The sequence below is a fragment of the Schistocerca nitens genome, chromosome 2 (assembly GCF_023898315.1).
Source record: "Schistocerca nitens isolate TAMUIC-IGC-003100 chromosome 2, iqSchNite1.1, whole genome shotgun sequence".
Lineage (NCBI taxonomy): Eukaryota > Metazoa > Arthropoda > Insecta > Orthoptera > Acrididae > Schistocerca > Schistocerca nitens.
Genome location: NC_064615.1, coordinates 352,728,836 through 352,756,120, shown reverse-complemented (window position 1 = coordinate 352,756,120; position 27,285 = coordinate 352,728,836). Strand labels below are relative to the sequence as shown.

Below are 27,285 nucleotides of genomic sequence, written 5' to 3'. Positions count from 1 at the left end.
ATATCTGGGATGCCTTGCAATGTGCTGTTCAGAAAGGATCTCCACCCCCTCATACCATTATGGATTTATGGACAGCCTTGCAGGATTCATGGTGTCAGTTCCCTCCAGCACTACTTCAGACTTCAGTCGATTCCATGCCACGTCATGCTGCGGCACTTCTGTGTGCTTGCAGGGGCCCTACATGGTATTAGGCAGGTGCACCAGTTTCTTTGGCTCTTCAGTGTAGTATAGCAATGAATTCCTACATAAAAATCCATGCAGTGAACACCTCGTTACCTACCTGTGTGTTCCCACAAACACTCTGCGTAGTCAAGATTAGAAGTACAAAAAAGGTGTCTATCACATGTCAGTCACTTGTTTAAGGAATGGGCAGTATAAGACATTTAGTTACTAAAAAAATATTATGGTGCATATATCATTTGTAAGTGAAAACATTTTTATTTAATCTCCACAAAGCTGTAAAAATTATGTACAAAACATGATTCCAACATGGATTAAAATCAGTTCAATTATTCCTTACACTGAATAGCATGAAACAAGTAATGCTATTTCATGGTCACAATTAACCAGAAACAAGGATCAAAACAGAAAAGAGCATATATTAATTACATAACATCCATTTGTACATTAAGATCTCTGCATAAAAGAGTGTGTGTGCTGTGTCATATCTTGCGAAGTTAGAATCATATTTAGTGGGGATAAGCACAGAGAGAAATATAATTGGAACATCTGAAAAAACCTGCTGCAATTGCTCTTGAGGCATAGGTGGAAGACTATTACACCACAGGAGTGGCAGTGACACTTGTGATGTGATTAGAAAAAGAGTGCATGGTTAAAGACATGCACTTTGTGAAGAAAACATGATGGAATGGCCTGTCTAGAAAGTTTTATTTCGTAATGAATTATTCCAGTTCTCCTTCCATTTTAGTTACTGGTCTCCCATATATCCCTCATAGAAGCACACTTCTTTTGAATGGTTTTCTATCACAATCAATTTTTATTTTTGTCCTGGTATTATCTTTACATTTGGGGGAGGGGAGGGGAGGGGTGAGTCTGTAGCTCACGCTTTATAGTAAATGGAATATGATGTTTATCATGAAACCTTGCATTATTTTGACTAGTTACTAACCATGATTATTTTGGGTACGTGGGGGCAGAAATGTATATAACATCTTAAAGTATTACAAACCAAATACAGAAAGTGAATTGTTTCATTGAAAGGAAAGTAACTGCAATACTCAAAAGCCACATTAAAACATCAGCAAGGGTTTTGCTAATACAATTCTGAAATATTTAACAACAAGTATTTACACAAGTTGTTTAGCTGCCCTTACATGGAATGTGAATACTGTCCCATATTTTCACATTTCCACATATCATATTCATAACAATTATTGGTGCACCTTACACATTCTTCTAAAACCAACTTATTTGGTTTAGGTGGGCTATTCTTTGATACTTTGTTTTCGTGATGATTTTAAGTGTTCCTTACTGTCAATGTTCTCCTGGTACTTAATAAAAGAATAAAAAAGAAAACTGTAACAATATTAAAATACAGTCACTTGTTGCAGTTTATTCTGGCAGTGGTGTTTCACGTTTCCCCATGTCTTTTGTATGACAACATGTATGTTTACAAGGAAATCTGAACTATGCTGATAAACATCTTTGTTTGTACAAGGTCAAAGGAAGAAGTTTACATGTTTGAAAGCTAGCAAAAATTATCAAATAGTTGCCTAAGAGTATATAACCTAAATCTGATGTACAGCAGGATGTGTAACTTTCTTGTATACCTTTGCCTTGTACAGATATTAAGGAGGTGACCTTATGCTTCCAAAGAGTATATAAGAAGTAATAAAAATGCTTTTGAATTTTTCCATATTCTTCATTGTTTGCATTCCACAAGCATCATGAATCTGTACAAAGGAACTTAATTTTTGCCAATTCCATTCAATCACATACTGCAAGCAGTTCTTACAGACAAATTATCTTTTAAATCCAAGACAAGAGTAAAGAACTCAGTAATCCCAATGTCTTCTCTATTGCACATGGCAGTAAACTGTACATAACAAACACGTAAGACAACATTAAGGCACAATGGGAGACAGCATACAAATTTTAATAGACCAACAAGGTGATGAAGGCTTTAAAACATTTTTAAATTAAGCATTTTCTTACATATAACAGCAAAACATATAACATTAAGTACACTTTCCTACACTCTGATTAATTTTTAAGTATTGACATTACAATCTGTGGTTTACTCAAATTCATGCAAACAATGTGTTGGGTAATTTGACAACCAGACACTTTGTTTGGTCCATTGTACAGTGTGTTTGCCCATTTCAGCAGAGAAGAATCAACATATTACAATCTGACATTTCACGAGCATACCTTGTACAGTAAAATTAAGCTCCCTGCAGCACTTAACACAAAGGAAACCACCCTCCTTTGCTACCATTCATCATCACTTCAACAAGAAACATTTCCTTTTTATTTCATCAGAACTTTGAACTGTTGCTGGAATACCTTGTTATACAGAATTAAACACACAGATTTTTTTTTTATTTTTTTTTTTTTACAGCAGTGTTACATCACCTCAAAACTAAGACTGAACGAATAATGAATCTACAGGTACCTTTTCAATATTGATTGTGTAAAATAAAAATCTAGCAACATATTACATGGCAGGAAATGCAAGGATATGAGTGAAAATAAATAAGTTATATGAGCAAAATAATTTTCAGTGTAAAATATCAAAAACTTAATAACTTACACACACACACACACACACACACACACACACACACACACACACACACACACACACACACACAGATACTGAGAGAGAGAGAGAGAGATATGTTTTCATACATCTTAATCTATATTTATTCTCTTTTTTTCCATTTCATTTGATGTGCTTACCCAAAAATGAATGTGGTCAGAGTCTCTGATCAACATTCATTCATCTGGAAGTGCACATATCACATTTCACTTATTGTTTTCAACAAGCGTAAGTGGTATCATGACAATTGTGCTGATGCACGTGGTTTGCTGATTAGTTTAGTGAGTAGCTACAATACAGCCACAATGACTAAAACATCTCAGTTTGGTTTTGAAATGAGTTACAAAATTATATGACTTACAAGACTGACTATCAAAGACAGGTACATTTGATACCAATTTACAGCTTTGCAGAAACAAATTTGTCAAGTGTGCATCATTCACTGTTTAAATCAGGTCACACAAGGATCATATTACTTTTGTCCTGCATAATAATTTGTGGCAGTGATCGAGCATCAGAGGCCAAGTTTTTCTTGTGCTGCAAATGTTGTTAACATGATTTTGTTGTTGGTGGAGTCCTGGTAGTGGTCCGTTATGTGTGATTAAGAACAAAACAGCAGAAGAAAAGTAAAGAAAAGACAAAGATTGGGGAGTAGTGTGAGCAGACTGTACGAACCCCCATGTAAAAACATCAGAAATTTTAATAGTAAGAACTGTAAGCACTACTTGAATGGAAATATTTTACCTACATTTTGTACAGCTTTAATGAAGCAGGGAATGGCGCAGCTGCATGCTTACAAATAAAAGTATGTAGCTACAAATTTATCAGCCCACAATGCGGGCAAAGTTGTGCCACTTTTAACTACCTGCTTGACAACAGCAGATAGTCTGAGATCACAAATGAAACTGCAAACAGTAGTGGACAGCATTACAAGTTGCTTTAGATAAAGATTCTAATTTATTTTGAAACTACCTGCATTTACAGGATATAAAACTGTTGATACTCAATACTAGCACACGAATATACATTACTTACATTTGCAATAAAGAGAATACATGTATATATTTAATGGTGCTGAGAAAATACAGCACCTAAGTTTTGTACTTTCAAATTGATAAAAATATTTGCCAGTAGGTTTATTTCTCTCTTAACCTCGTTAAAAAACTTCTTAATATCTCCTCCTAGTTTAGCTACCGTGAGGACAAAGCTTATATCAAGAAAACAGGAAATAATATTAGGCACTGCATTGCTTTGCCACTCAATGCTCAGTGTGATGTCCTATTTCATCTACTTGGAGCAAAAACCTTTACTCGACATTCTGGCAGTACAAATTAAATATACAAAAGCCCTTCATTTTTCAGTTATACATACAAAATATGACTGTCTTCACGTTCCACCTAGTTGCCCCACTATAGCATACTGGCTCGGCACGTTGAATCCATAAACATTGATGAGCAATAAATGTAAACAGATATCCATTTTACAGTTTTGGAGGAAACTCCCTTCGATTCTCAATGGACTGGTTCAGTCAGATGTTTGTGGCTCAGACTTAATGATGAGTGGGGGAGAAGTTATGACTGACACAGGGCTGCCGCCACCAGTCTGGATTTTCTGTGGACGAAAGCCCAACCTCAGAATTTTGCTTCCAACCTCTGCCAACTCGTTCTCCAGTTTTGATATTTCTTCCGTAGGACCATCTTGACCTTCCTGTAACAGATAATGTTTGGTAAAGATGATGACTTCAGATTGTTTAGTTACACTGCAGTATACCTTAGCTAATTACATTAATTCTTGAATTATTAATATGGTGTCATCTTCGTGGATGCAGTCTGGCTGGAACAATATTCAACAGTGTGACCTTCCACATCCTTTGCTCAAGGACTCAACAACTAATTCAATAAGCAGTTCTTTAAACATTAACTGAATTTTTCAACTGTGCTTGGTAGAACATGATAAATTTAATATTAATTCTACACAAAATTATAAAATTTATGTCCACAACTTGTTTCCTTTGACTGATCTACAGTGCTTTAGGGAGCCAATGACCTATGTACACTATTCAACCTGCAGCAATACAAATGTTACTTAATCCTCTCTGATCACATAAACAGACAAAACTGAGATAGAGGGAGTTTTCAAGAGTATGTCGGTCTTCAGTTTTTAATGTATTGTCACCAGTTGCAGTTCCAATGCAATCACTTCTTAATCTCAAATAATCCCTGAAGAGTTTAAAATTAATGTAGTGCCTTTTCTGTCATTACCACCATATTAATATTTTAAACATGTTTGTTTGCTTTCAAATGTACCACTATCAGTTTCATGCACAGAATTAAATGATTTGTTTTCACCCATCACAATTTATGTGTTGACACTTTACAACAGGAGAAACATATTAGATGTATAGTGACCTTTTACCGAGGTTTTTAAAAACTTTGAAATAATGTCAAATGTCTCACAACAGATGTACAATATGTGACAAAGACCAAACTAGCCTTTAACTTTTTGAGAAACAATGCACACTGTGCACAGAAATTGAAGTGGCAGCTGACATTTATCACTCTCATATTCAACTTCCCCCATGAACCATGGACCTTGCCGTTGGTGGGGAGGCTTGCGTGCCTCAGCGATACAGATGGCCGTACCGTAGGTGCAACCACAACGGAGGGGTATCTGTTGAGAGGCCAGACAAACATGTGGTTCCTGAAGAGGGGCAGCAGCCTTTTCAGTAGTTGCAGGGGCAACAGTCTGGATGATTGACTGATCTGGCCTTGTAACATTAACCAAAACGGCCTTGCTGTGCTGGTACTGCGAACGGCTGAAAGCAAGGGGAAACTACAGCTGTAATTTTTCCCGAGGACATGCAGCTTTACTGTATGATTAAATGATGATGGTGTCCTCTTGGGTAAAATATTCCGGAGGTAAAATAGTCCCCCATTTGGATCTCCGGGCGGGGACTACTCAAGAGGACGTCATTATCAGGAGAAAGAAAACTGGCATTCTACGGATCGGAGCATGGAATGTCAGATCCCTTAATCGGGCAGGTAGGTTAGAAAATTTAAAAAGGGACATGCATAGGTTAAAGTTAGATATAGTGGGAATTAGTGAAGTTCGGCGGCAGGAGGAACAAGACTTTTGGTCAGGTGATTACAGGGTTATAAATACAAAATCAAATAGGGGTAATGCAGGAGTAGGTTTAATAATGAATAAAAAAATAGGAGTGCGGGTTAGCTACTACAAACAGCATAGTGAACGCATTATTGTGGCCAAGATAGACACAAAGCCCATGCCTACTGCAGTAGTACAAGTTTATATGCCAACTAGCTCTGCAGATGATGAAGAAATTGATTAAATGTATGACGAGATAAAAGAAATTATTCAGGTAGTGAAGGGAGACGAAAATTTAATAGTCATGGGTGACTGGAATTCGTCTGTAGGAAAAGGGAGAGAAGGAAACATATTAGGTGAATATGGATTGGGGGGAAGAAATGAAAGAGGAAGCCGCCTTGTAGAATTTTGCACAGAGCATAACTTAATCATAGCTTACACTTGGTTCAAGAATCATAAAAGAAGGTTGAATACCTGGAAGAATCCTGGAGATACTAATAGGTATCAGATAGATTATATAATGGTAAGACAGAGATTTAGGAACCAGGTTTTAAATTGTAAGACATTTCCAGGGGCAGATGTGGATTCTGACCACAATCTATTGGTTATGAACTGCAGATTGAAACTGAAGTAACTGCAAAAAGGTGGGAATTTAAGGAGATGGAACCTGGATAAACTGAAAGAACCAGAGGTTGTAGAGAGTTTCAGGGAGAGCATAGGAACAATTGACAGGAATGGGGGAAAGAAATACGGTAGAAGAAGAATGGGTAGCTCTGAGGGATGAAGTAGTGAAGGCAGCAGAGGATCAAGTAGGTAAAAAGACAAGGGCTAATAGAAATCCTTGGGTAACAGAAGAAATATTGAATTTAACTGATGAAAGGAGAAAATATAAAAATTCAGTAAATGAAGCAGGCAAAAGGGAATACAAACGTCTCAAAAATGAGATCGACAGGAAGTGCAAAATGGCTAAGCAGGGATGGCTAGAGGACAAATGTAAGGATGTAGAGGCTTGTCTCACTAGGGGTAAGATAGATACTGCCTACAGGAAAATTAAAGAGACCTTTGGAGAGAAGAGAACCACTTGTATGAATATCAAGAGCTCAGATGGCAACCCAGTTCTAAGCAAAGAAGGGAAGGCAGAAAGGTGGAAGGAGTATATAGAGGGTTTATACAAGGGCGATGTACTTGAGGACAGTATTATGGAAATAGAAGAGGATGTAGATGAAGATGAAATGGGAGATAAGATACTGCGTGAAGAGTTTGACAGAGCACTGAAAGACCTGAGTCGAAACAAGGCCCCGGGAGTAGACAACATTCCATTAGAACTACTGATGGCCTTGGGAGAGCCAGTCATGACAAAACTCTACCATCTGGTGAGCAAGATGTATGAGACAGGTGAAATACCCACAGACTTCAAGAAGAATATAATAATTCCAATACCAAAGAAAGCAGGTGTTGACAGATGTGAAAATTACCGAACTATCAGTTTAATAAGTCACAGCTGCAAAATACTAACGCGAATTCTTTACAGATGAATGGAAAAACTGGTAGAAGCGGACCTCGGGGAAGATCAGTTTGGATTCCGTAGAAATGTTGGAACACGTGAGGCAATACTAACCTTACGACTTATCTTAGAAGAAAGATTAAGAAAAGGCAAACCTACGTTTCTAGCATTTGTAGACTTAGAGAAAGCTTTTGACAACGTTAACTGGAATACTCTCTTTCAAATTCTGAAGGTGGCAGGGGTAAAATACAGTGAGCGAAAGGCTATTTACAATTTGTACAGAAACCAGATGGCAGTTATAAGAGTCGAGGGGCATGAAAAGGAAGCAGTGGTTGGGAAAGGAGTGAGACAGGGTTGTAGCCTCTCCCCGATGTTATTCAATCTGTATATTGAGCAAGCAGTAAAGGAAACAAAAGAAAAATTCGGAGTAGGTATTAAAATTCATGGAGAAGAAGTAAAAACTTTGAGGTTCGCCGATGACATTGTAATTCTGTCAGAGACAGCAAAGGACTTGGAAGAGCAGTTGAACGGAATGGACAGTGTCTTGAAAGGAGGATATAAGATGAACATCAACAAAAGCAAAACGAGGATAATGGAATGTAGTCAAATTAAATCGGGTGATGCTGAGGGAATTAGATTAGGAAATGAGACACTTAAAGTAGTAAAGGAGTTTTGCTATTTAGGGAGTAAAATAACTGATGATGGTCGAAGTAGAGAGGATATAAAATGTAGACTGGCAATGGCAAGGAAATCGTTTATGAAGAAGAGAAATTTGTTAACATCGAGTATAGATTTAAGTGTCAGGAAGTCGTTTCTAAAAGTATTTGTATGGAGTGTAGCCATGTATGGAAGTGAAACATGGACGATAACCAGTTTGGACAAGAAGAGAATAGAAGCTTTCGAAATGTGGTGCTACAGAAGAATGTTGAAGATAAGGTGGGTAGATCACGTAACTAATGAGGAGGTATTGAATAGGATTGGGGAGAAGAGAAGTTTGTGGCACAACTTGACTAGAAGAAGGGATCGGTTGGTAGGACATGTTTTGAGGCATCAAGGGATCACAAATTTAGCATTGGAGGGCAGCGTGGAGGGTAAAAATCGTAGAGGGAGACCAAGAGATCAATACACTAAGCAGATTCAGAAGGATGTAGGTTGCAGTAGGTACTGGGAGATGAAGAAGCTTGCACAGGATAGAGTAGCATGGAGAGCTGCATCAAACCAGTCTCAGGACTGAAGACCACAACAACAACAACATATTCAACTAAGGGTCTAGACATATCACATACACCAATAGATCAGTATTACATAAATCACCTGTGCAAATGTAAATTACGTCCAAAAGAAGCCCTGTTTATAAACTGATGAGTGAGTTGCTGAATCTCCAGTCTCTCTACCCAACTATGTCACCAGAAACACATGCAGTCTGTTCCACAGCCCCTTGAGAGTTTTCATTTTTCACTGAAAGTGTTAACACTATACAAAATAGAGAAATTAGTAACTAATATTGCTAATATGAGAAAGGCACACAAGGAGAACATACATTAATCACCACAAGCTACACTGCACAATGGCAAACTGATCCATAATCATCCTATAAGGCAGTTTTAACATTGTTCTGGGAAAGGCCACTGCCCCATCAAAAGTGCTGCTCACTTTTTAGTTTATAAACAAACTATAGCAGTCATTTCTTTTCACTACTTGCTGCTTTTAAAGATAACAATGTTCAACATACACTGAGTGAGGCAGAGCTTGGGACATTTTAGAATATTTTTGTAAGGATCAAAGATCTAAGGACTGAGATGAGAAAAATCCTACTCCAATAAAAAAAAATTCACAGATTATTGCTCTAGAGAGCGCTTCATGCATTGCTGTACACAAGGAATGGAGTTCCAAAGGATGCCCCATTGATAATGATGATGGGTATAAAGAGACTCTAGCTGTGTTTACAGTAATTCTCACGTGCAAATGTGACAATGTTTTCTAAATGAAAGTACAGTGCATACCTGAGGTAGGATGTTGATACCATCCATATATTTACCTAGATGGATGAGGGAAGCTGTCTAGAAACAACATTAAGAGTGGTCAGATAACCAGCACTCATTATTAATCTGAAAGGCAGATTCGATCCAGTTCAGGCTTTCCACCCCATGTCCCGGAAAAAGGGAAGAGGAGAGTTAATGAGTGCCACTATATAGGTGGTTGATACCCCTTGTAATTCAGTACTATGAGGTAGAAGAGCACTTTATCCTTCCCTGCAGCCCCCCAACCCTCCAAAAAACACTAATTAGATGTGCAAAGTGTTCTGCGTGGCAATGGCCACTGATACAAATTTTGTTGGCACATGCTCTTGTTAACAAACTATTGCTCTATTACGAAGTCCCAACATTCTTTATTCAAGTTAACTACAGTCATTTTGCAATTCAACTTCTCAGAGGTTAATTTATGATCAAATAGTTCATGTGTAAACAGCCAGATGTCGGTGTCCAACGGGTACAATATTTTGGCAAGCAACCACGCTGCCATCATGTGCCCTGATGATCTGATTGCCTGGGAGCCGGTGCAGAACTTTTATTTCCCTCTCCAAGCTCTGGTGCTCAGAATACGGTCTCCCACTCATGCATAGGCATCAGTTTATCATCTTGTCCCCCACCTCCCTCTCCTCTCACACCACCACCGAGTCATTCCATCCATATTTCATGCCCCGGGATGTGCACTAGTGGCATCTCTACTGCTGCTTTGCCTGCCCCAAAGTCAGTTTGCTGCCCCCTTCCCCCTCTTGATAAGATTCAATGCAGGTTCACAATGTGGTCACTTGCCGAAATATTGTGCCCATCTGACAAAGGCATCTGGCCTTTCATCCATGAAGTATTTTATTGCAATCTTTTCATATGTTTTCTATTTTTTATATATAGAAGTTAGATCTAGCCAAATCCTACCTCCTCTGAAAGAAATGTTATGGAATTCATTTAGTATTACTAAACTGAAGCATATGACAGAATTTTGATGTTGGTATACTGGAATTTCATTCTGTCCCTTGTGAACTGTGCCAACTGATGAAGTAACCTTTCCTTTTCTTTGTATCTCCAGACAAAATACTTCATTCTAATGTCGGTTGTCATTCAGATAAAACATGTAATACTTCAAGTATAAGATTTGTTTCTTTGTTTGTCCTAGAAGGTGCCAGGATGAAGAGAGTTTAGATTTTTAAATTTCTCTTTTTAATGAAAAAGTGAGCGGCATTGTCTTACTCAAAAATCTTAAGATCGATGATGAAAAGCAATATTTTTGCATCTTATTTTGTACATTACTTTACACGCTTCCCTCAGAGAATTGGGATGTCTTGCCAGGAACACAATGAATTGATCAAGCAATTCGTCATTCATAAAGTATTTGCCTGTTTACATCTGTTGCACCTTCCAAGATTTGTGGGAAAAATTCTAAACACAAGCTAGATTACTCTTCCCACAGTAATTACACTATGTTATATGCACATGGGAAAATTTTAATCGGAAGTACAGTACAGTACAGTAAAATATGGCTCCTCACTCACTCAGCAGATGAAATGCTGACAGCAAACAGCAATCAAGGAAAATTTATATTTCATAGGCTCTGGAGTGCTTGCTCTTTGTTGCGACAAAAAGAAAAGTTATGCTGTAGATGGTGGTTTGTATCTCAAACTGTCTTGATATCACAGGTATGTCAGAACAAGGTACATACTAGTTGCAGGAGTCTATCATGAGTCATCAGTACACAAGAACATTAAATTATTTGCCGACCAAAGCAAAGAGAGGGCGACTAATAACTACATTAAAACAAATGTCATAAAGGATATAAAAAACTGTTTGCATGAGTAATATGTATTTAATAAAGTAGCATATTTTGAGAAACTGTAAGTGCAACTTTATGAAGGAACAGGATACAATTGTATAATGAGCAACTAGATGGCTTGTCAAACAGTAAGAACTAGCTTTAAAGCTTAAGAGAACAGAGGAAAGACTAAAGAAAAGAATTAGACGTCTGTGTGGTTGATATATGATAGTGTGTACTAAACTGAAAAGAGTGATAACTTGAAACCTATTAATGTGTCTGTGCCATTGTGTGTGCTTATGCACCACACATCAATCAGCTACACATGATTAATTTATGTAAGGGTTGTTTGCATTTTAAAATTTCCTGTGGTGTAGTATCTTATACCCAGAAGATGTGAAGGAAGGATATGTTACCTGATATTTACAAAAGTGAGGCATCTTTAAGACACTGGAAAATAAAAATTCATGGTCCCAGGTAATCTACAGCAATGCAAAGAAAAACTCAATAATGAGGCTAAAATTAAATAACCAACATAGTGTAAAAATCCAGCTGGATTTTGGTATTCAAGGGAGCTGAAGAAAACAACTTTATGGAGAACAAGAGATACTGAGAAAAGAGTGAGAACAGCCAAGAGTGGTTTTGGCAAGTTAAACAGCATTTCCAAACTGAAGATCCTAATGTGCCTTGAAGATTATTATCAACTGATTTACTGGTTTTAAATTCTGGCAGTGAGACAATGGCTTTTAATGTGAAATCAATTCAAAAACTGAGGGCTACTCAGTGAGCAATGGAGAGGTGAATGTTGGGAATTACTAGGAGAGACAAAACAAACAAATGGATTGCTGAACCAACTTGAGCAGAGGACTGTAATGAAATTGAGACCTGGTGGAAAAAAACTGGAAACATTTGAAATGTGGTGATACACAGAATGTTATAAATTAAAAGAAAGGGCTTATCAGCGGAACATCTATGGCATCCAGGAATAAATCTGTTGCTTGGAAGATCCGTAGGGGGAAGGGGGACATATCAAGATTAAAATAGGGAAAGGGGATTATATAGATTTTGGGTGTAATATCTGCACAGAGATGATAAGTTTACACAAGACAGGGAAATATGAATGTCGGTATACGAATGTCAGTATCAAACTAGTGTAAAGAGAGGTTGGTGAGACAAGTAGCAACGATTCCAAGTAGTAAGAAAAGACTATGGTGATAACTCAATGGTGGGTAGGTATATGACAGAGGAATGTGACACGCAGTTAACCGCTACGCCACAGAAACATTTACAGGAAGCATTTATTGATCACAAGATGCCAAATGGTTGGTATCTTTACTTTTTTCAGCTTTTAGGTTATTTATTTGTGCACTTATAATTATTCATTTGCGAGAAATAAAAATGTATCGAATGAACAAAATAATAGAAATTAAAGGAAGAAATGGAAGACAGTTTCATGTACGAAGCATATAAAACAAAAATAATATGTTGGTGAGAAATGATGGAATATCTCAGGTGTGCATATCTGCAAGGCAGAATCATCAATAATTTAGTCTCTAGCTTGCTCACCAATCTCCAACTTGTGCCATATAAATGCAAAATATGTATTTGACAAGGGCAAGTCATAGCAGACTGGCAGAGCAACACACGTAAAATGTAAGATTAGAGACAAGAAATTTGTATTTAAAATACGAACTGTGGATAATCTGCAGGGTAACAAGTATGGTTCTCAAAAATTCCTATGAACAGTGTAATGTTGACAAGACAGAACACGGGAGAAGAATTTACATAAGACAGATAAATGACAACTGGGCAAGAGAGAGAGAGAGAGAAGCTATTTTTATTTATTTCCCATTAGTTCACATATGAGTTCGTGAGAGTCTTGTGGGAGTGCATATTTCAGTTGAAGTCAGTGCATACAGTATGGGAGACAATGGCTCCTCACTTGCATACAAAAAACAAGCTAAAATGCATGGAAATCAGTGGAGTCCACATACATCACAATGCAAATGTATCCATCACTGTTTAGACACAATATTAAACAGTATTTACACTGTAACAAAACTGAAGAGCCAGGAAAAACAGTATCAACAGACTATCTGTTCCATAGTATTTTAGTCTGCATAATGTTGAAGGTTTCACATATAACAAAGATTCCTATAATGGGATCACTCACCACAAGCAAAGTTTGATGGGGAACCAATACCTTGTAACTGATATGTCAAATGAATAATAGCAACTACTCAATGAACATGCATAAACATGCCTACACTTAAAGCTTAGATTGTCCATGACTATTATAAAAATATTTTATACCAGGATACGTTTTGGCACTATATGTCTTGGAAAAGCAAGGAACTAACAAGACAAAGAAGAAATAATGTACTAAAGGATGAAGAACCTGCAGGTGCTAAAGGAGTAAGCATTCTCCAGAGCTCATCAGTTTCCATTTTATTTTTATTTTCATGTGCTTTTCATTTTGTATTTACTCATTTCATCACTATACCATCTACTAGGTGAGAGAGGACAAAGTTTGTTTCCTTTGTACTTTGGCTAGGCCATCAAAATTCTGAAACTGCAGTTTCAATAACTGTGGTAAAGTTCTCATTACACTCTTGTGACATGAGCAAAGACGAAAATGAGACTAACCGCGGGTGTGCTGTGCCTCTGCAGTATTCGGATCTGCTTCAGCAGCCCATTTTCCTTCTCCAGCAGTCGGTTGTGGGACCTCAGCCGCTCCATTGACTCAGCCATGCGACCCACAACCCTCGCAACACGACTGCGCTGGTCCTCTGTTAGGTCATCGGATACGGCTTCCAACGCCTCTGCCACACAATCCTTGTTTGCCCTGGCCAGTGAGGCTGTAAGCAAAAATACGCGGCATAGGACCAAACACGAAGCTAAACTTCCTTTCAACAAGTCTTTGTTCTGGTTGTGAGATATGTAAGAGAGGAAAAGTACCTTGCCCCTGCATTCACTTCATTTGTACTTTCTTTCCAAGGAAAAAATGGTTTCCATTTCTGTATTTCTTCTGCCGATCAAGTAATGTAATAAACTTTATGGTTATTTTTCAAAATTAATGATATGATTCACACGAAATGTTAAGTATGTGTTCTCGCTTTTGAGTTTACAATGGTAATAAATGAACAGTGAAAAATAAGTGAAATGAAAGATACTTGCTTTACACATTATGATTCAATTTGTCCCAGTGCCACAACAGCAACTAAAAATGTACCCATGTAACAATCCTAAAGGTTCCCATTATCTCTGATACATCTGGTATCCTATGTGCCATTACAGCTTTAAGAGACAAATTTAATGAAAAGCAAATCGAACATAATCTATGCCTTTCTTGACAGCAAATATCTATTAATAAATCTACTAGTTTGTGTACAAAATAATTTAAGATTAAAACTGGAAGCAAATTCTCTTGCATTATTCTTTTTAACAACAAGTAGCAGTTCACAGTTGTGAACAGTAAAACTGGTTCTACTTTCTCCAAGTTTTCGTATTTTTTGTCATGTTTTATAACTCTGAATAAATGACAGAGAGAAGCTTCTAGAGGTGGTTCCTTCTTCTAGAGCTGAATTTAAAAATGATACTGACAAACACCAAAAATTTGCAATATTTGCAAATTTAACTTTGCATGACGTATTTTTACAACGAAGGGTTCCTACTACCCCTTCTTGAAGCACTTTGGTGTGGAAGAACAGAACTATTTTAGAAACACAGATTTTCTGTCATCAGTTTTTTGGCTGGGGCATCCCAGATACTGGAGTGCAAAATGAAGCTAATACATTATCTGTGTGTAGTAAATATTGAAATCTACTTTAACTTCCCTGTTGCCCACTTTGTAAGAGTAAATGAGATCAAAGTTCTCTTATTCAGTTACAACAAGCATTGTGTTTACAAAATACAAAAATCATGGCTTTCTTTATCATTAATCAACTTTTCTTCTGACATAATAGTTTACAATCTGTCCCACACTTTCATCCTTTTTGATAGGTAGCCCGAAGAGGCTTTCTATTTTCATGTGCCTTCTGTAAAAAGAACAGGAATTTAGTTTTATTTTGTGCAATATAAGTGTGTGAGTATTGCTTTGAAAGCAGGTTTGGTGTTAAATGATTTGGCAACATACCACTAACTAGTGTCAGATCAACTTCATTTACATCAAACATAGCTCTAAAGCTAATATTTTAAAATTTGACATTCCACAGAAGACAGACAAAAAGATACTTGAATCTATTTGGCAATACTGAAGAAATTTTTATAAATGTAAACTATGGCATATTTATGTTAACATTCCATGAATCCATTATTTAAAGGATAAATATTAATTTTTCATTCAATGAGATAAGAAAAGGAAGATCACTTCCACATAAGTATGTGTTCTAACTCTACTACTTCAATTTTAATAATGTGTGTCTATCAAACCATGGCAGTCCAACTAGTTTACTGAACAACATGGTAATAGACAGAAATGTGTTCCTGTGGAGATATTAGGATGACAGTAGCAGACTAATAAGCAGTGATGTGGGAAGCCATGAAATGTAAAAAAATGAAATTATGAGAAGTTGATGGCCAATACATTAGTCGCCAATCTGACATAGGTATGGTTGTACTTAACCCAAATATTAGCTTAAAAACTGAAGTGTCCACTGTGTTAAAAGAAGGAGATAAATTGTCTGCTCCTATACATTCTGAATTATATTAGTGTTTTCCTCAAAGAGATCTAACTGTTTGTAGATTACCCAAAATTATTGTGTACCACCGCAGTCATGTTATATGGATAACTGATGTTTTACGATTAAACATCAATGTCAGTTCTGTGGGTAAGGCTACAGCCTTCAAAGTGCACAGTCTGAGAAAGATTTTGGCTGTTCTGTACAGTAAAAATAGAGAGCAGAAGAGTATGAAGGACCAAAGAGTGCTGAGGAGAGGAAAAGATATTGCAAATGTAGATTCTGCCTTTTTAATAACAGCAAAATTTTAAGCTCTAACAAAGAAAACAACAGCTCATGAAAAGAACAAATTTATTTCTGCCCTGGAATTTTTTGTAAATAACAATATTACATACAAAAAGTTTCTTCAGCTGCAACAATAGTTGAGAAAAACTTTAAGATGATATCCTTACAAATAACCTGCCCGTAGTAAATTAGTTTTTTCTTTCTTATATTTTGTCTTCTTAGCATCAAATCAACCACAGTAAACAAGCTCTTAAGAATTAGATTTTTTTTTTGTTGTATAATGATGAGGACTACAGCTTTGAACACCAATAATTTGTTTAATTCTGTAATGTTCAGCACTTTTCAATGAATGTCAATCTCTTGCAAGAACTAACAGTGCATCTGCTCCCATCTGAGTGGATTCTTAAGCCTATAGGTTTTAATTCAATTTGCACATTATCTTAACCATAAACCATAAAACACTATCTTCCACATGCCATGACAGATTATATTACAGAAGGGAGAAGTAAAAGACCAACTCGACAGTAAACAGGTCTGAGTCGGAATGACATAATCACAAATTACCAATGTCAAAAGTAACAACAGCAAATTATGTATAAAATAAAACTTTGAATACATGAAGGAGTACAAAAAATGGCTTCGAAGTCCAACACACAAATATAAATAAATTATAAAAAGCTGTAGAGGGGAGGTAAGCAAGAAAATGAACACCAAATACAAAAAAAGACTTCAAGTAACTGAAACAACAGGAAAATTTATGTTACGAAAGAAGACAAGTGGAACAGAAAGATTGGTGGCTTCTTAAGAACAAAAAAAAAAAAAAAAAAGAAAGCAAAACCATCATTATTCCTATGCGACAGACTAAGTTACAGTGGTGTTTCTATAACAAAAAATCAATCCAAACAAATATGCATGGAGTTTTCCATGGTCAAACAATGAAATAATTTTTATTCTGGCTTGGGAGGTACATGATATTCGATGTAGTGTGGAACAAAACAGGTCACATAAAAACAATGCCAAATAAAGGTAAAAGATTCAAACAAATCCAAATTAGATCTAAATGGCACACATAAAATGTCATTCAATACAGAATATTAAGAAAACAAAAATGATGTTCTGAAATCCAGCTCTGAACACAAAGTGTAATCAAACTTACATATTTAGAAAATTTATCTTTGAAATGAGGATGAATGTGTAATTTAGTGTGCGAATCTGACCAAAAAAGTGGAATACTTATATAATTAACTCTGTATTAGATATGGAATGAAGGCTATAACACCAACTATCTATATATTTTTTGCCCTGTGGAGAATATGTTTTGTTTTTTAAAAGTAATTAACTTTTTTATTCTTACAGAAGACACAACTTCCTCAAACAGCTCATGCAGGCTATAGATGGATAAAGCACTTTAAGTAATACCATGCACTCACTAGTCCAGCATCATGGCAACATAGCCAAGTTCAGTCATGGGTTCAGGACAATGCCATAAGTTAATGAATGACTTCGCACTGCTTTCTACCTACCTTTGTATCAGAATCAGAATTTGTCTCATAACATGAATGTTAAACCATTGACTTAGTTTACAGGCAACTCATCAACTTATGACTATTGAGTATACATTGAATACAATATTTATTACAACCACAAATTATGCATGTATTTTATCCTGCCCAAATTGTCAATATTAAAACAAATATCAACAGAGTATAGCATTTCTGTATCAGAGGGCTATATGCTTTTCTTTTTGACACAGTTTCAATTTTTTGAATATTTGTGTTGTTTAGTTTACCCATATATTGTGAAGTCTGCTTGAAAAGACAGTCTGTGTGTAGGAAGCATGAAACTCTTGTTTCGAGTTTAACACCTGACCCAGAAGTTATTTGGAGTGAACAGTTCATGATCATTACTTGTAAAAAACATTGTTTCAAGTAAATACGATGAGGTAACACTTAGACTGTTTGGTCTCTCAAAAGTGGCCAGCAAAATTATCTTGGCATTACACTGCAAGTTTCTTACATTTTTTTCTGCAAAGTTAACAGTGTTGTCAAGTTTCTAGCATTTCCTCAGAATTTGTGACTGGACTGAGAACTTTTTGACGGGCAGGGCGAAGCTTGCTATTTTGGATGGAGAACCTTATCAGACTAGAAGTAACTTCAGATGTGCCCCAGGGAAATGTTTTGGGTCCCTTAACGTTCACACTCATTTTACTAAGGTTTGAAGCTCCTCTTTTCATTCTTCTGTGTTTGCAATTTAAAAACTGGGTTGTTTTGGAAATCAGCCTTATGCAGACACAAATTAGTTTATTTTTATATTTACCCAGACAATATCGAAAGATGGCACATTTGTGTTGAAACAGGTCTGGTAAATATAAAAATAAACTAATTTGTGTTTGCATAAGGCTGATTTCCAAAACAAACCAGTTCTTAATGTTCATGTTGTGTATTCATGACTTACAGACAATATTAAGAGTAATGTCACACTTTTTGTAGATAATGAAATTATCTATAATGAAAGAAGCTGAATAAATATTCAGTCAGATCTTGATAAGATTTCAAAGTGTTGCAAAGATTGGCAATTTGCTTTAAATGTTCAAAAATGTATAACTGTGCACTTCACAAAACGAAAAAACTGTAGTATCCTATGACTGTAATTCAATAAGTCACTGTTGGAATCTACCAACTCACAAAAATACGAGAGTGTATCACTTTGTGGGGATATGAAACAGAACGATCACAAAGGCTCAGTCATGGGTAAAGCAGGGTGGTAGACTGGTTTATTGGTAGAATATTGGGGAAGTACAATGAATCTACAAAGGAGACTGCTTTCAAATCACTCATGTGACCCATTCTAGAATATTGCTCAAGTATGTGGGACCCATACCAAATAGGAGTAACTTGGGATATTGAACATATACAGAGAAGGGCAGTATGAGTGTCACAGGTTTGTGTAATGCACAGAAAAGCATCCCATAGATACTGAAGAAACTGAACTGAACTGGCAGACTCTAGAAAACTATCATGAACATTCCTGAGAAAGTCTACCAACAAAGCTTCAAGAACAGCTATAATGATGACTGTAGGAATATACAACAAACTCCTATGATCACTCACATTGGGATCATAAGGACAAGATTAGAAACACTACAGCACACACAGACACATTCAAACAATAATTGTTCATGCGCTCCCCATATCGGAATGGAATGGGAAGAAACCCCAGTGACTAGTACAATGGGATGTATCCACTACCATTCACTTCACAGTGGTTTGCAGAGTAGTAGTAGTTGTGGTCTTCAGTCCAAAGACCAGTCTGATGCAGCTGTCCATGATACTCTATTCTGTGCAAGCCTCTTCATCTCCGAATAACTACTGCAACCTACACCTTTCTGAATCTGCTTACAGTACTCATCTCTTGCACTTAGTCTCCCTATACAATTTTTATCAAAAACACTTCCCTCCTATACAAAATTGGTGATCCCTTGAAGTCACAGAATGTGTCCTATCAACAGATCCCATCTTTTGGTCACGTTGTGCCACAAATTCCTTCTCTCCCCAATTCTATTCAGTACTACCTGATTAGTTATGTGACCGACCCACCTAATCTTCAGCATTCTTCCGTAGCACTGCATTTCAAAAGCTGCTATTCTCTTTTTATCTAAATTGTTTATCATCCATGTTTCACTTCCATACGAGGCTACACTTCAGACAAATACCTTCAGAAAATGCTTCCTAACACTTAAATCTATACTCAATGCTGACAAATTTCACTTCTTCAAAAATGCTTTTCTTGCCATTGCCAGTCTACATTTTATATCCTTCCTACTTCGACCATCATCGGTCATCTACTAATTTAAGTGTTTCATTTCCTAATTAACTCCCTCAGCATCACCTGATTTAATTCAACTACATTCCATTATCCTTGTTTTGTTTTTGTTGGTTTTCATCTTATATCCTCCTTTCAAGATACTGTCCATTCCGTTCAACTGCTCTTCCAAGCCCTTTGCTGTTTCTGACAGAAATATAATGTCATCAATAAACCTCAAAGTCTTTATTTCTTCTCCCTGAAGAACAGATGTACACAAGTGTAGCATACAGATATAGATGCAAGACATTACCCTATCTCACTTATGCCTCAAGGTAACTACTGTACACTGTTTGTATCTTTATCAGTAATGTTGGCTAAGACTGCATCGCAAATGCCAGGCTATTTAGTTTATTTTTTAGATAGTCTGTGTGAGAACCATGACATTTCCATCCAGTTGCATTCCTAAGAAATTAATAGGTTCTGCTTTGTTTGGTTCCAGGGCATGATTTGAATAATTTAGTTTATACTTTCGTCTTAAACTGCATCAGTTGCATTTTTGAAATATTTAGTTTTAGGCCATGTACATGAAACCAGATACCTAGCTTTTATAGAGTTTTTATGGCATTTTCAGCAATGTCTTCCATGCTTGTATTTTCTACCAGTATTCTGGTGTCATCAGCAAATAAAACAATTTTAGGTAAACCATTTACATAAAAAAAGAAAGGATTGGACACAGATTTGAGCCTTATGATACCCCCTCTGAAACAGTTCACCACTTTGAGCACTACTTTCTTTCTCTTCGTGTTGTGAGAACTTTTTGCTTTCTCTCTGTCAAATATGACTCTCACCACTAAGGCACTACATAATTCTATTTTTTTTTTCATTTTATATACTAGTAAGGGGTGGTTCACACAGTCAAACATTTTGGGCAAGTCAGAAGTTCCTGCAGCATTTTGATATTGTCTAGTGTGGAACTAACTGTTCACAAATTCATTACTTGCACAAACTGTACTTTTGTTTTTTGGAAGCCAAACTGATTTTTTGAGATTACATTAAATGTGTGTGAAATATTGAATTTGGATTGCTCCAATCATTCCAGAGAATTCAGAAAAGACAAGAAGAAGGGAAACTGGTTGGTAATTTCCTGTATCTTCTTCGGAGCCATTTTTAAAGAGTTGTTTTACTTCTGTACAGGTCTATAAAAGTCTGGAAAATAAGCTTCTTCAAGTGATTATGACCACTCCAATTGGTTACTTGACAGTAACATACTGAGTGCTTGCAAAACATTTTGCAGATATACAATCCTATTTTTTATAATTTCATTAATTGTTTTTTAACTTTCTCTTTTTAACAAAGCAGTGTTTTGATAGGTATGTTCAAATTTAATGTGAACATGGAAACACAAATATAAGGAGCGTCTAAAGTACACCAGAATTTGATAACTATCTCAAAATCTGAAAAATGCAGACAAAGCCTAAAATTAATAACACTGCATATCAAGAGCAGACAAACAAGTGAAAGATGATACTGTATCTGGATATTTGACTAAAAGGTTTCTTTTAATGGTAAAGAAAAGAAATAGGATGAGGAAAACTAAGTGATGAAAATGGATAACTTTTCTAAATCCCAGGCTAGTTAGGCAAATTGGTTGTGCCTCCCACACTTTGTAATTTCGTTACCAACAGTCTCACAAGAGATGATTGTTTCTATCACTACTGCAGTTATATGGTTCTCCCCCTTACCCCTTTCTCCCAAACACTTGAGAAAGCCACCTTGTCACAAACCAGATTATCCCACTGGGTTTAAATTTTGGAAGAGTTTAAATTTCATTTATTCATATAGATTTCATGTATTGAGATGGCAAATTAAATTCTCTACAACAGATATAGAAGTAATTTCTTGAATTTGAAACAATGCCACATAAACATGAAGCAGGACAGTTATAAAACATCAAATAAAAATCCATACACACCTGCATCAGATAAGCTATCATCTGTGTCAGTTGACAGTTCAATCTCAGGATTATAGTGTAGCTGCAGATTGTGGCCAGGCACAGGATTGGGTTGCACTATTATAGCAGACTGCTTTTCATGCAGCTCATCACTTACAGCTTCCATTTTCACCTAAACAAAAAGTTATTTGCATTTATTGGTCACCTTCTCTATAATTAATGAAACGTTTTTAGCATAAAATAGTAGCATATTTCTAACTTCACACCATTCAGTCTCATTACTGAGATGTGGTGAAATAATGATAACTGACTTAATTTTGTTTGTTTATTTGTCCAAAGACCGTTCAGTACAGCAGCATACAACACACCAAGTGCATTGCAGTATTAATACACTGAGGTGGCAAGTGCATTGCAGTATTAATTAATACACTAAGGTGAGAAATGTCATGGGATAGCGATATAAGCATATAAAGATGGCCACAGTACCTGTATTGGCTACATAAGGTATAAAAGGGCAGTGCATTCGTGGAGCGGTCAGTTGTAATCTGGTGACTCGTGTCAAAAGGTTTTCAACGTGATCACAGCCACACAACAGGAATTAACAGCCACACAACAGGAATTAACAAAGTTTGAATGTGGAATAGTACTTGGAGCTAGATGCATGGGACATTCCATTTCAGAAATCATTAGTTAATTCAATATTCCAAGATCAACAGTTTCAAGAGAGCGCCGCAAGTACCACATTGCATACATTTATGAGACATAATTGAGGTCAGTTAGTGCACAAAATCCTCCACTGGCAACACTTTCGCGAGGCTATAGAGGCAGCATAGCCCAATATTTCTGCAGGGAACTTCCAACAACTTCTTGAGTGCATGACATGTCGAACTGTTGCACTATGCCAGGAAAAAGGTGGTTTGACGTGATATTGGGAGGAACCCATGATTTATCACATCATAGTATATACCTGTATAAAACGTTAACAGAGAAGAAAAAGAAGGTGAGAATAGGGCAGGAAGTCAACAATGGCCTAATAAGAGAAACAATCTCAGCATTCACCTTAGCAATACCATACTACGGAAAACACAAAGTTTTAACACCACATTTTCTCCAAGTTTTAAGATGATAATCCTCAAAAAATCTTTTATTTACATTATTCCTTTTCACAATAACTCTCAAGGTATTTCAAATAAATACCTATCATGCAAAGAGAGACAGTCAACTTTCTTCACTCTTTGATGTACAGCAACTGTAAATAAAATACAAATTAACTGTAAAACCTTTAAATTGGTGGTAAATTGGTTAAAATGTTGAAAATTCTAATTACAATTTTAACAGCTTTTTATGGAAGTATTTTTCCCTCTATTTATATGTCTACTTGGGAAAAAAATTATACCATAAATACAAAGCTTGTATTTACAATGTAACTATTGTCTCGGCTTTTAATGTTGATAATACATGTAGCACCATCACCATGTTTTTTGTAATTAACATAAATTTACAGAACATGGGTCAACAATCATTGTGTAATGGTTAAAGTAATCTGTTCCTGATGGAAAAATAGTTTCGTTTCAGGCTCTCTAGAGTCTGAATCTTTCATGTTAAAAGATTTAAAATATTTGTTAGCTTCCATTGTCACACTTCAGAAATTTAAATACATTTTACTATTACATTTCAGTGAATAAACACAGATAGCAGCAGATCAAAACATATGCACAAAATGTCAGACTCAAGGTTCAGAGAGCAGTGCGTTCTTCATTTAGGGTAAGAGAGAAATGGCTCTGGGGAATGTAGAGTGTTGAATGGACACAGAAAAATCAAAAGAGAAAAACTAAGGAATATCTGGGGGCAAGTTTTCTTCCCATTTATTCTTTCTTGATACCATTTATGAAATCTTAATCTCATCCCTCCCCCATGTAACAAGTTTTATTCGTACCAGCTTTGGCTGAAACTGTTAGAAGTATTCCAACATGCAAAATGTTAACTTTCATGTCCAGAAATGTTGAACTTAATGAAACATTCTGGGTTGTTATGTTGTGGTCAAATGAATTTCTTGGAGAAACATCGACTGTGGCACAACAGCCCAGATATTTTGACAAATGTGAAGTATTCCATAGTTTTCTTAACATGAGACCCATTTCTACAGCTTCTCCTATCTCTAGGAGTTAACAGTTATCTGCAGTGTTCCCACAGAGCCTAGAAACGCTAACTGTTGATTAGATACTAATATTGTTTGTTTTATTTTCGTATTTCACCCTCTTCTCCGTCACAACTCACCTAAGTGTGCCAGAAATACTACACTAATATGTTTTCCAGATATGGTAAATCAAACACATGCCTAGTTTTGTCAAAGATGCTATGGGTATTCCAAAGTTACTCATATCACTCACACAAATAAGGATATTAAAGTGGTCTTACCACAAATCAATTCTCCTCTACTATGACACATTTGTATCCAACATGGATGAAATTGTTCCAGGTCTTCCAAAGCTATGATGCAAATACTGCCCTCCCCCCACCCCTACCCCCTTCCAATCCTCACCCCATAAATACATACCTTTTTTTCTAAAATGTATATAAAGTTTCATGTCTAATAACGATCTGCATGGGGTATGTTAAAATAGTGTATCCCTGAATTATCTGTCCTTATGTGCCTCAAAACATTAATTGATCTAATGATCATTCCACGCTGTGCACTGTTCAAAACACTGAGAAAGCCAACTTTAGATGGCTGTCATGGGAGTGGTGCCAAGCGGATGTGTAAAATAAAGTGGTCCTGCAGAGTGTTCTTCATTAAATGTTCAAGGCCATACTGAGGCATAGTGCTTAGCTAAGTAATATATATTTAGAAATTTGTGTGTTAATTTAGTGATTTAAATTTCAATTTGTAAATGATATAAAAATTACAACAAATTTACTGTTGTAAACAACATGTTTAAGCAACATGACATGTGCGTTAGTCTTGTGAAACCAGGACCTACTGATACCAAACATTGGCTCTGACCAATGATGTAATGATAAATGACATATCATGTCATTTTTGTGTGAACAGAGGTGAAACAGAACACTGACAACATTTATTTTGCTTTTTGGACTGTGTGTTGTGGTGTCAGTGAGCTGTGTTGTAGTCTGAGGTCTAGTTAGGGTTATGCAAGGTTCAGTTGCGAATTGGTAAAGCCAATGAATATGATGTCATGAAAAGAACAATAATCCTCATTGTGGTGTGTATTTGAAGTAAATTGGATATCTGTAAATGGTTTTATCTGACATTTTGGTGGTTTAGTTGATCAATGATGACAGGTAGTACTGACAGATTCAATATTTACCTTCAGAACCATGAAGTGTAATTTTCGGTAGAAATGTATTGCGAATTAGATGTATCTTCAATGTTGCAATAGTTTTAAGTACATCTTTTAGTAATCAGTGACATTAGGCAAGAATTCAATTAACAATACAGATTGTATTGCAAAATTACAGGCAAGTGTTAAGAATAAGAAGCAACCCATCATCTTTGATAAGTGACACTATAAATGACACTACTATTAGTTAGCACTACATTACTACTAAATGGTCTACAGTATCATCCAATCACAAGTATTTTAAGTACAGTATTGGAACATCCAGGTGAACTGTGTTTTGGGCTTGGACATTCTTGTTACTGTTGTTGTTGTTGTTGTTGTGGTCTTCAGTCCAGAGACTGGTTTGATGCAGCTCTCCGTGCTACTATATCCTGTGCAAGCTTCTTCATCTCCCAGTACCTACTGCAACCTACATCCTTCTGAATCTGCTTGCTGTATTCATCTCTTGGTCTCCCTCTACGATTTTTACCCTCCACACTGCCCTCCAATACTAAATTGGTGATCCCTTGATACCTCAGAACATGTCCTACCAACCGATCCCTTCTTCTAGTCAAGTTGTGCCACAAACTTCTCTTCTCCCCAATCCTATTCAGCACCTCCTCATTAGTTATGTGATCTACCCATCTAATCTTCAGCATTCTTCTGTAGCACCACATTTCGAAAGCTTCTATTCTCTTCTTGCCTAAACTATTTATCGTCCAGCTTTCACTTCCATACATGGCTACACTCCATACAAATAATTTCAAAAATGACTTCCTGACACTTAAATCTACACTCGATGTTAACAAATTTCTCTTCTTCAGAAACGCTTTCCTTCCCATTGCCAGTCTACATTTTATATCCTCTCATTCTGCTAATGGACAATAGCATAAGTGTACACAATAAAATGAAATTTAAATTTTAATCTCACCTCCCCATATATTTTAATATTTATGTTTCTTTTCTTTTCCTTACTATTTTATTTCTTACAGTTATTAACTTTCCTCAACTGCACACATAAATATACAGTCACAGTATTTGAAATTATTATTTCATGCTTAGCTTTACTCTTCCTTCAATATAATACCTTTGGAAACATCAAAATTTGTATACTAAAGGTATTTGAAATATGTTCACATCCACATCATTATAGTTCTATTTTGAGAGATAATATAATTTATTTTGTACAGAACCACAATTTCACTTGAGAATAGCTTAGAAGGTTGAAACTAGACATGAATAAATAAATAAAAAGTGGAAAATGCCACCTTCTTTTAATAAATTCATTGCTGGGGTACCCACTAAGAAGAAAATTGGGATGGGATCGGAAGGAGGTGGGGTTGGGGGCTCTGCCAGATCTCAACCAAATTATCAGCTTCCCATCTATCTTAAATCTGACCTCGGGCGATGCTTCAGATCTGTTTACCATTATAACCAGTATATCAGGGCAAAGCACTATCACATTAAGCCAAGTTCAGGAAAATGAGTGACTGTACAAATATCCATCTACATTATGTGGAAATGGGGCACTAGTGACAATACAACCCATCAGTTATATTCTTTGAATTGTGATGTAGTGTGTTACCTATGATGGTGTCTGGGATATTTTTCTTTATATATATCAGTTGTAAATGTTGGTCATATATTTTGTTTGCTGTAGTAGCCACCAGAAAGATCGCGGGAGGCGCACATTGGCACGGCGCGTCACGGGCGGTAGTTGCCGCAAGTAGAGTCCCGTCCACCAGAGGGCACGCGAGAATTCGGACGCGACCTCTGCCGGCGTAACAACAAGAACAACAACAACAACTCCAGCAGCACGGGCCGTGCCCAGTCAGTCAACATCGGGCATGCCTAGAACACAGTCCCGGTCTACGCTAAGTGAAGTGCGACGTAACGTGAACAGTGTTACTACACAATTGGCGACGAGTAGGGTCGTTCTTTCGCGTGTTGCGTCGTCGTTCCGGTTTCGCAGCTTCTCCACGGCATGGAGGATTTGGTACGGGTTTTGGTGGCGCAGCAGACGGAGCTCA

General features: G+C 36.5%; 1 protein-coding gene across 2 annotated transcripts in view; it reads right to left on the bottom strand.

Moving 5' to 3' along the window:
* Nucleotides 1-2,590: 2,590 nt before the first annotated feature.
* Nucleotides 2,591-27,285, bottom strand: part of LOC126236166 (ski oncogene) — a 666,701-nt gene continuing 642,006 nt past the window's right edge. Inside the window, exons 5-7 of one of the 2 annotated variants that reach the window (XM_049945259.1) lie at nucleotides 21,939-22,089; nucleotides 13,845-14,056; nucleotides 2,591-4,489 (exon numbers count right to left, since the gene is read on the bottom strand). In XM_049945259.1, coding sequence (XP_049801216.1) covers nucleotides 4,307-4,489; nucleotides 13,845-14,056; nucleotides 21,939-22,089 — 546 coding nt within the window. In that variant the 3' untranslated portion in view covers nucleotides 2,591-4,306. The remainder of the gene's footprint in view (nucleotides 4,490-13,844; nucleotides 14,057-21,938; nucleotides 22,090-27,285) is intronic. The other variant, XM_049945260.1, reaches the window with a different exon arrangement.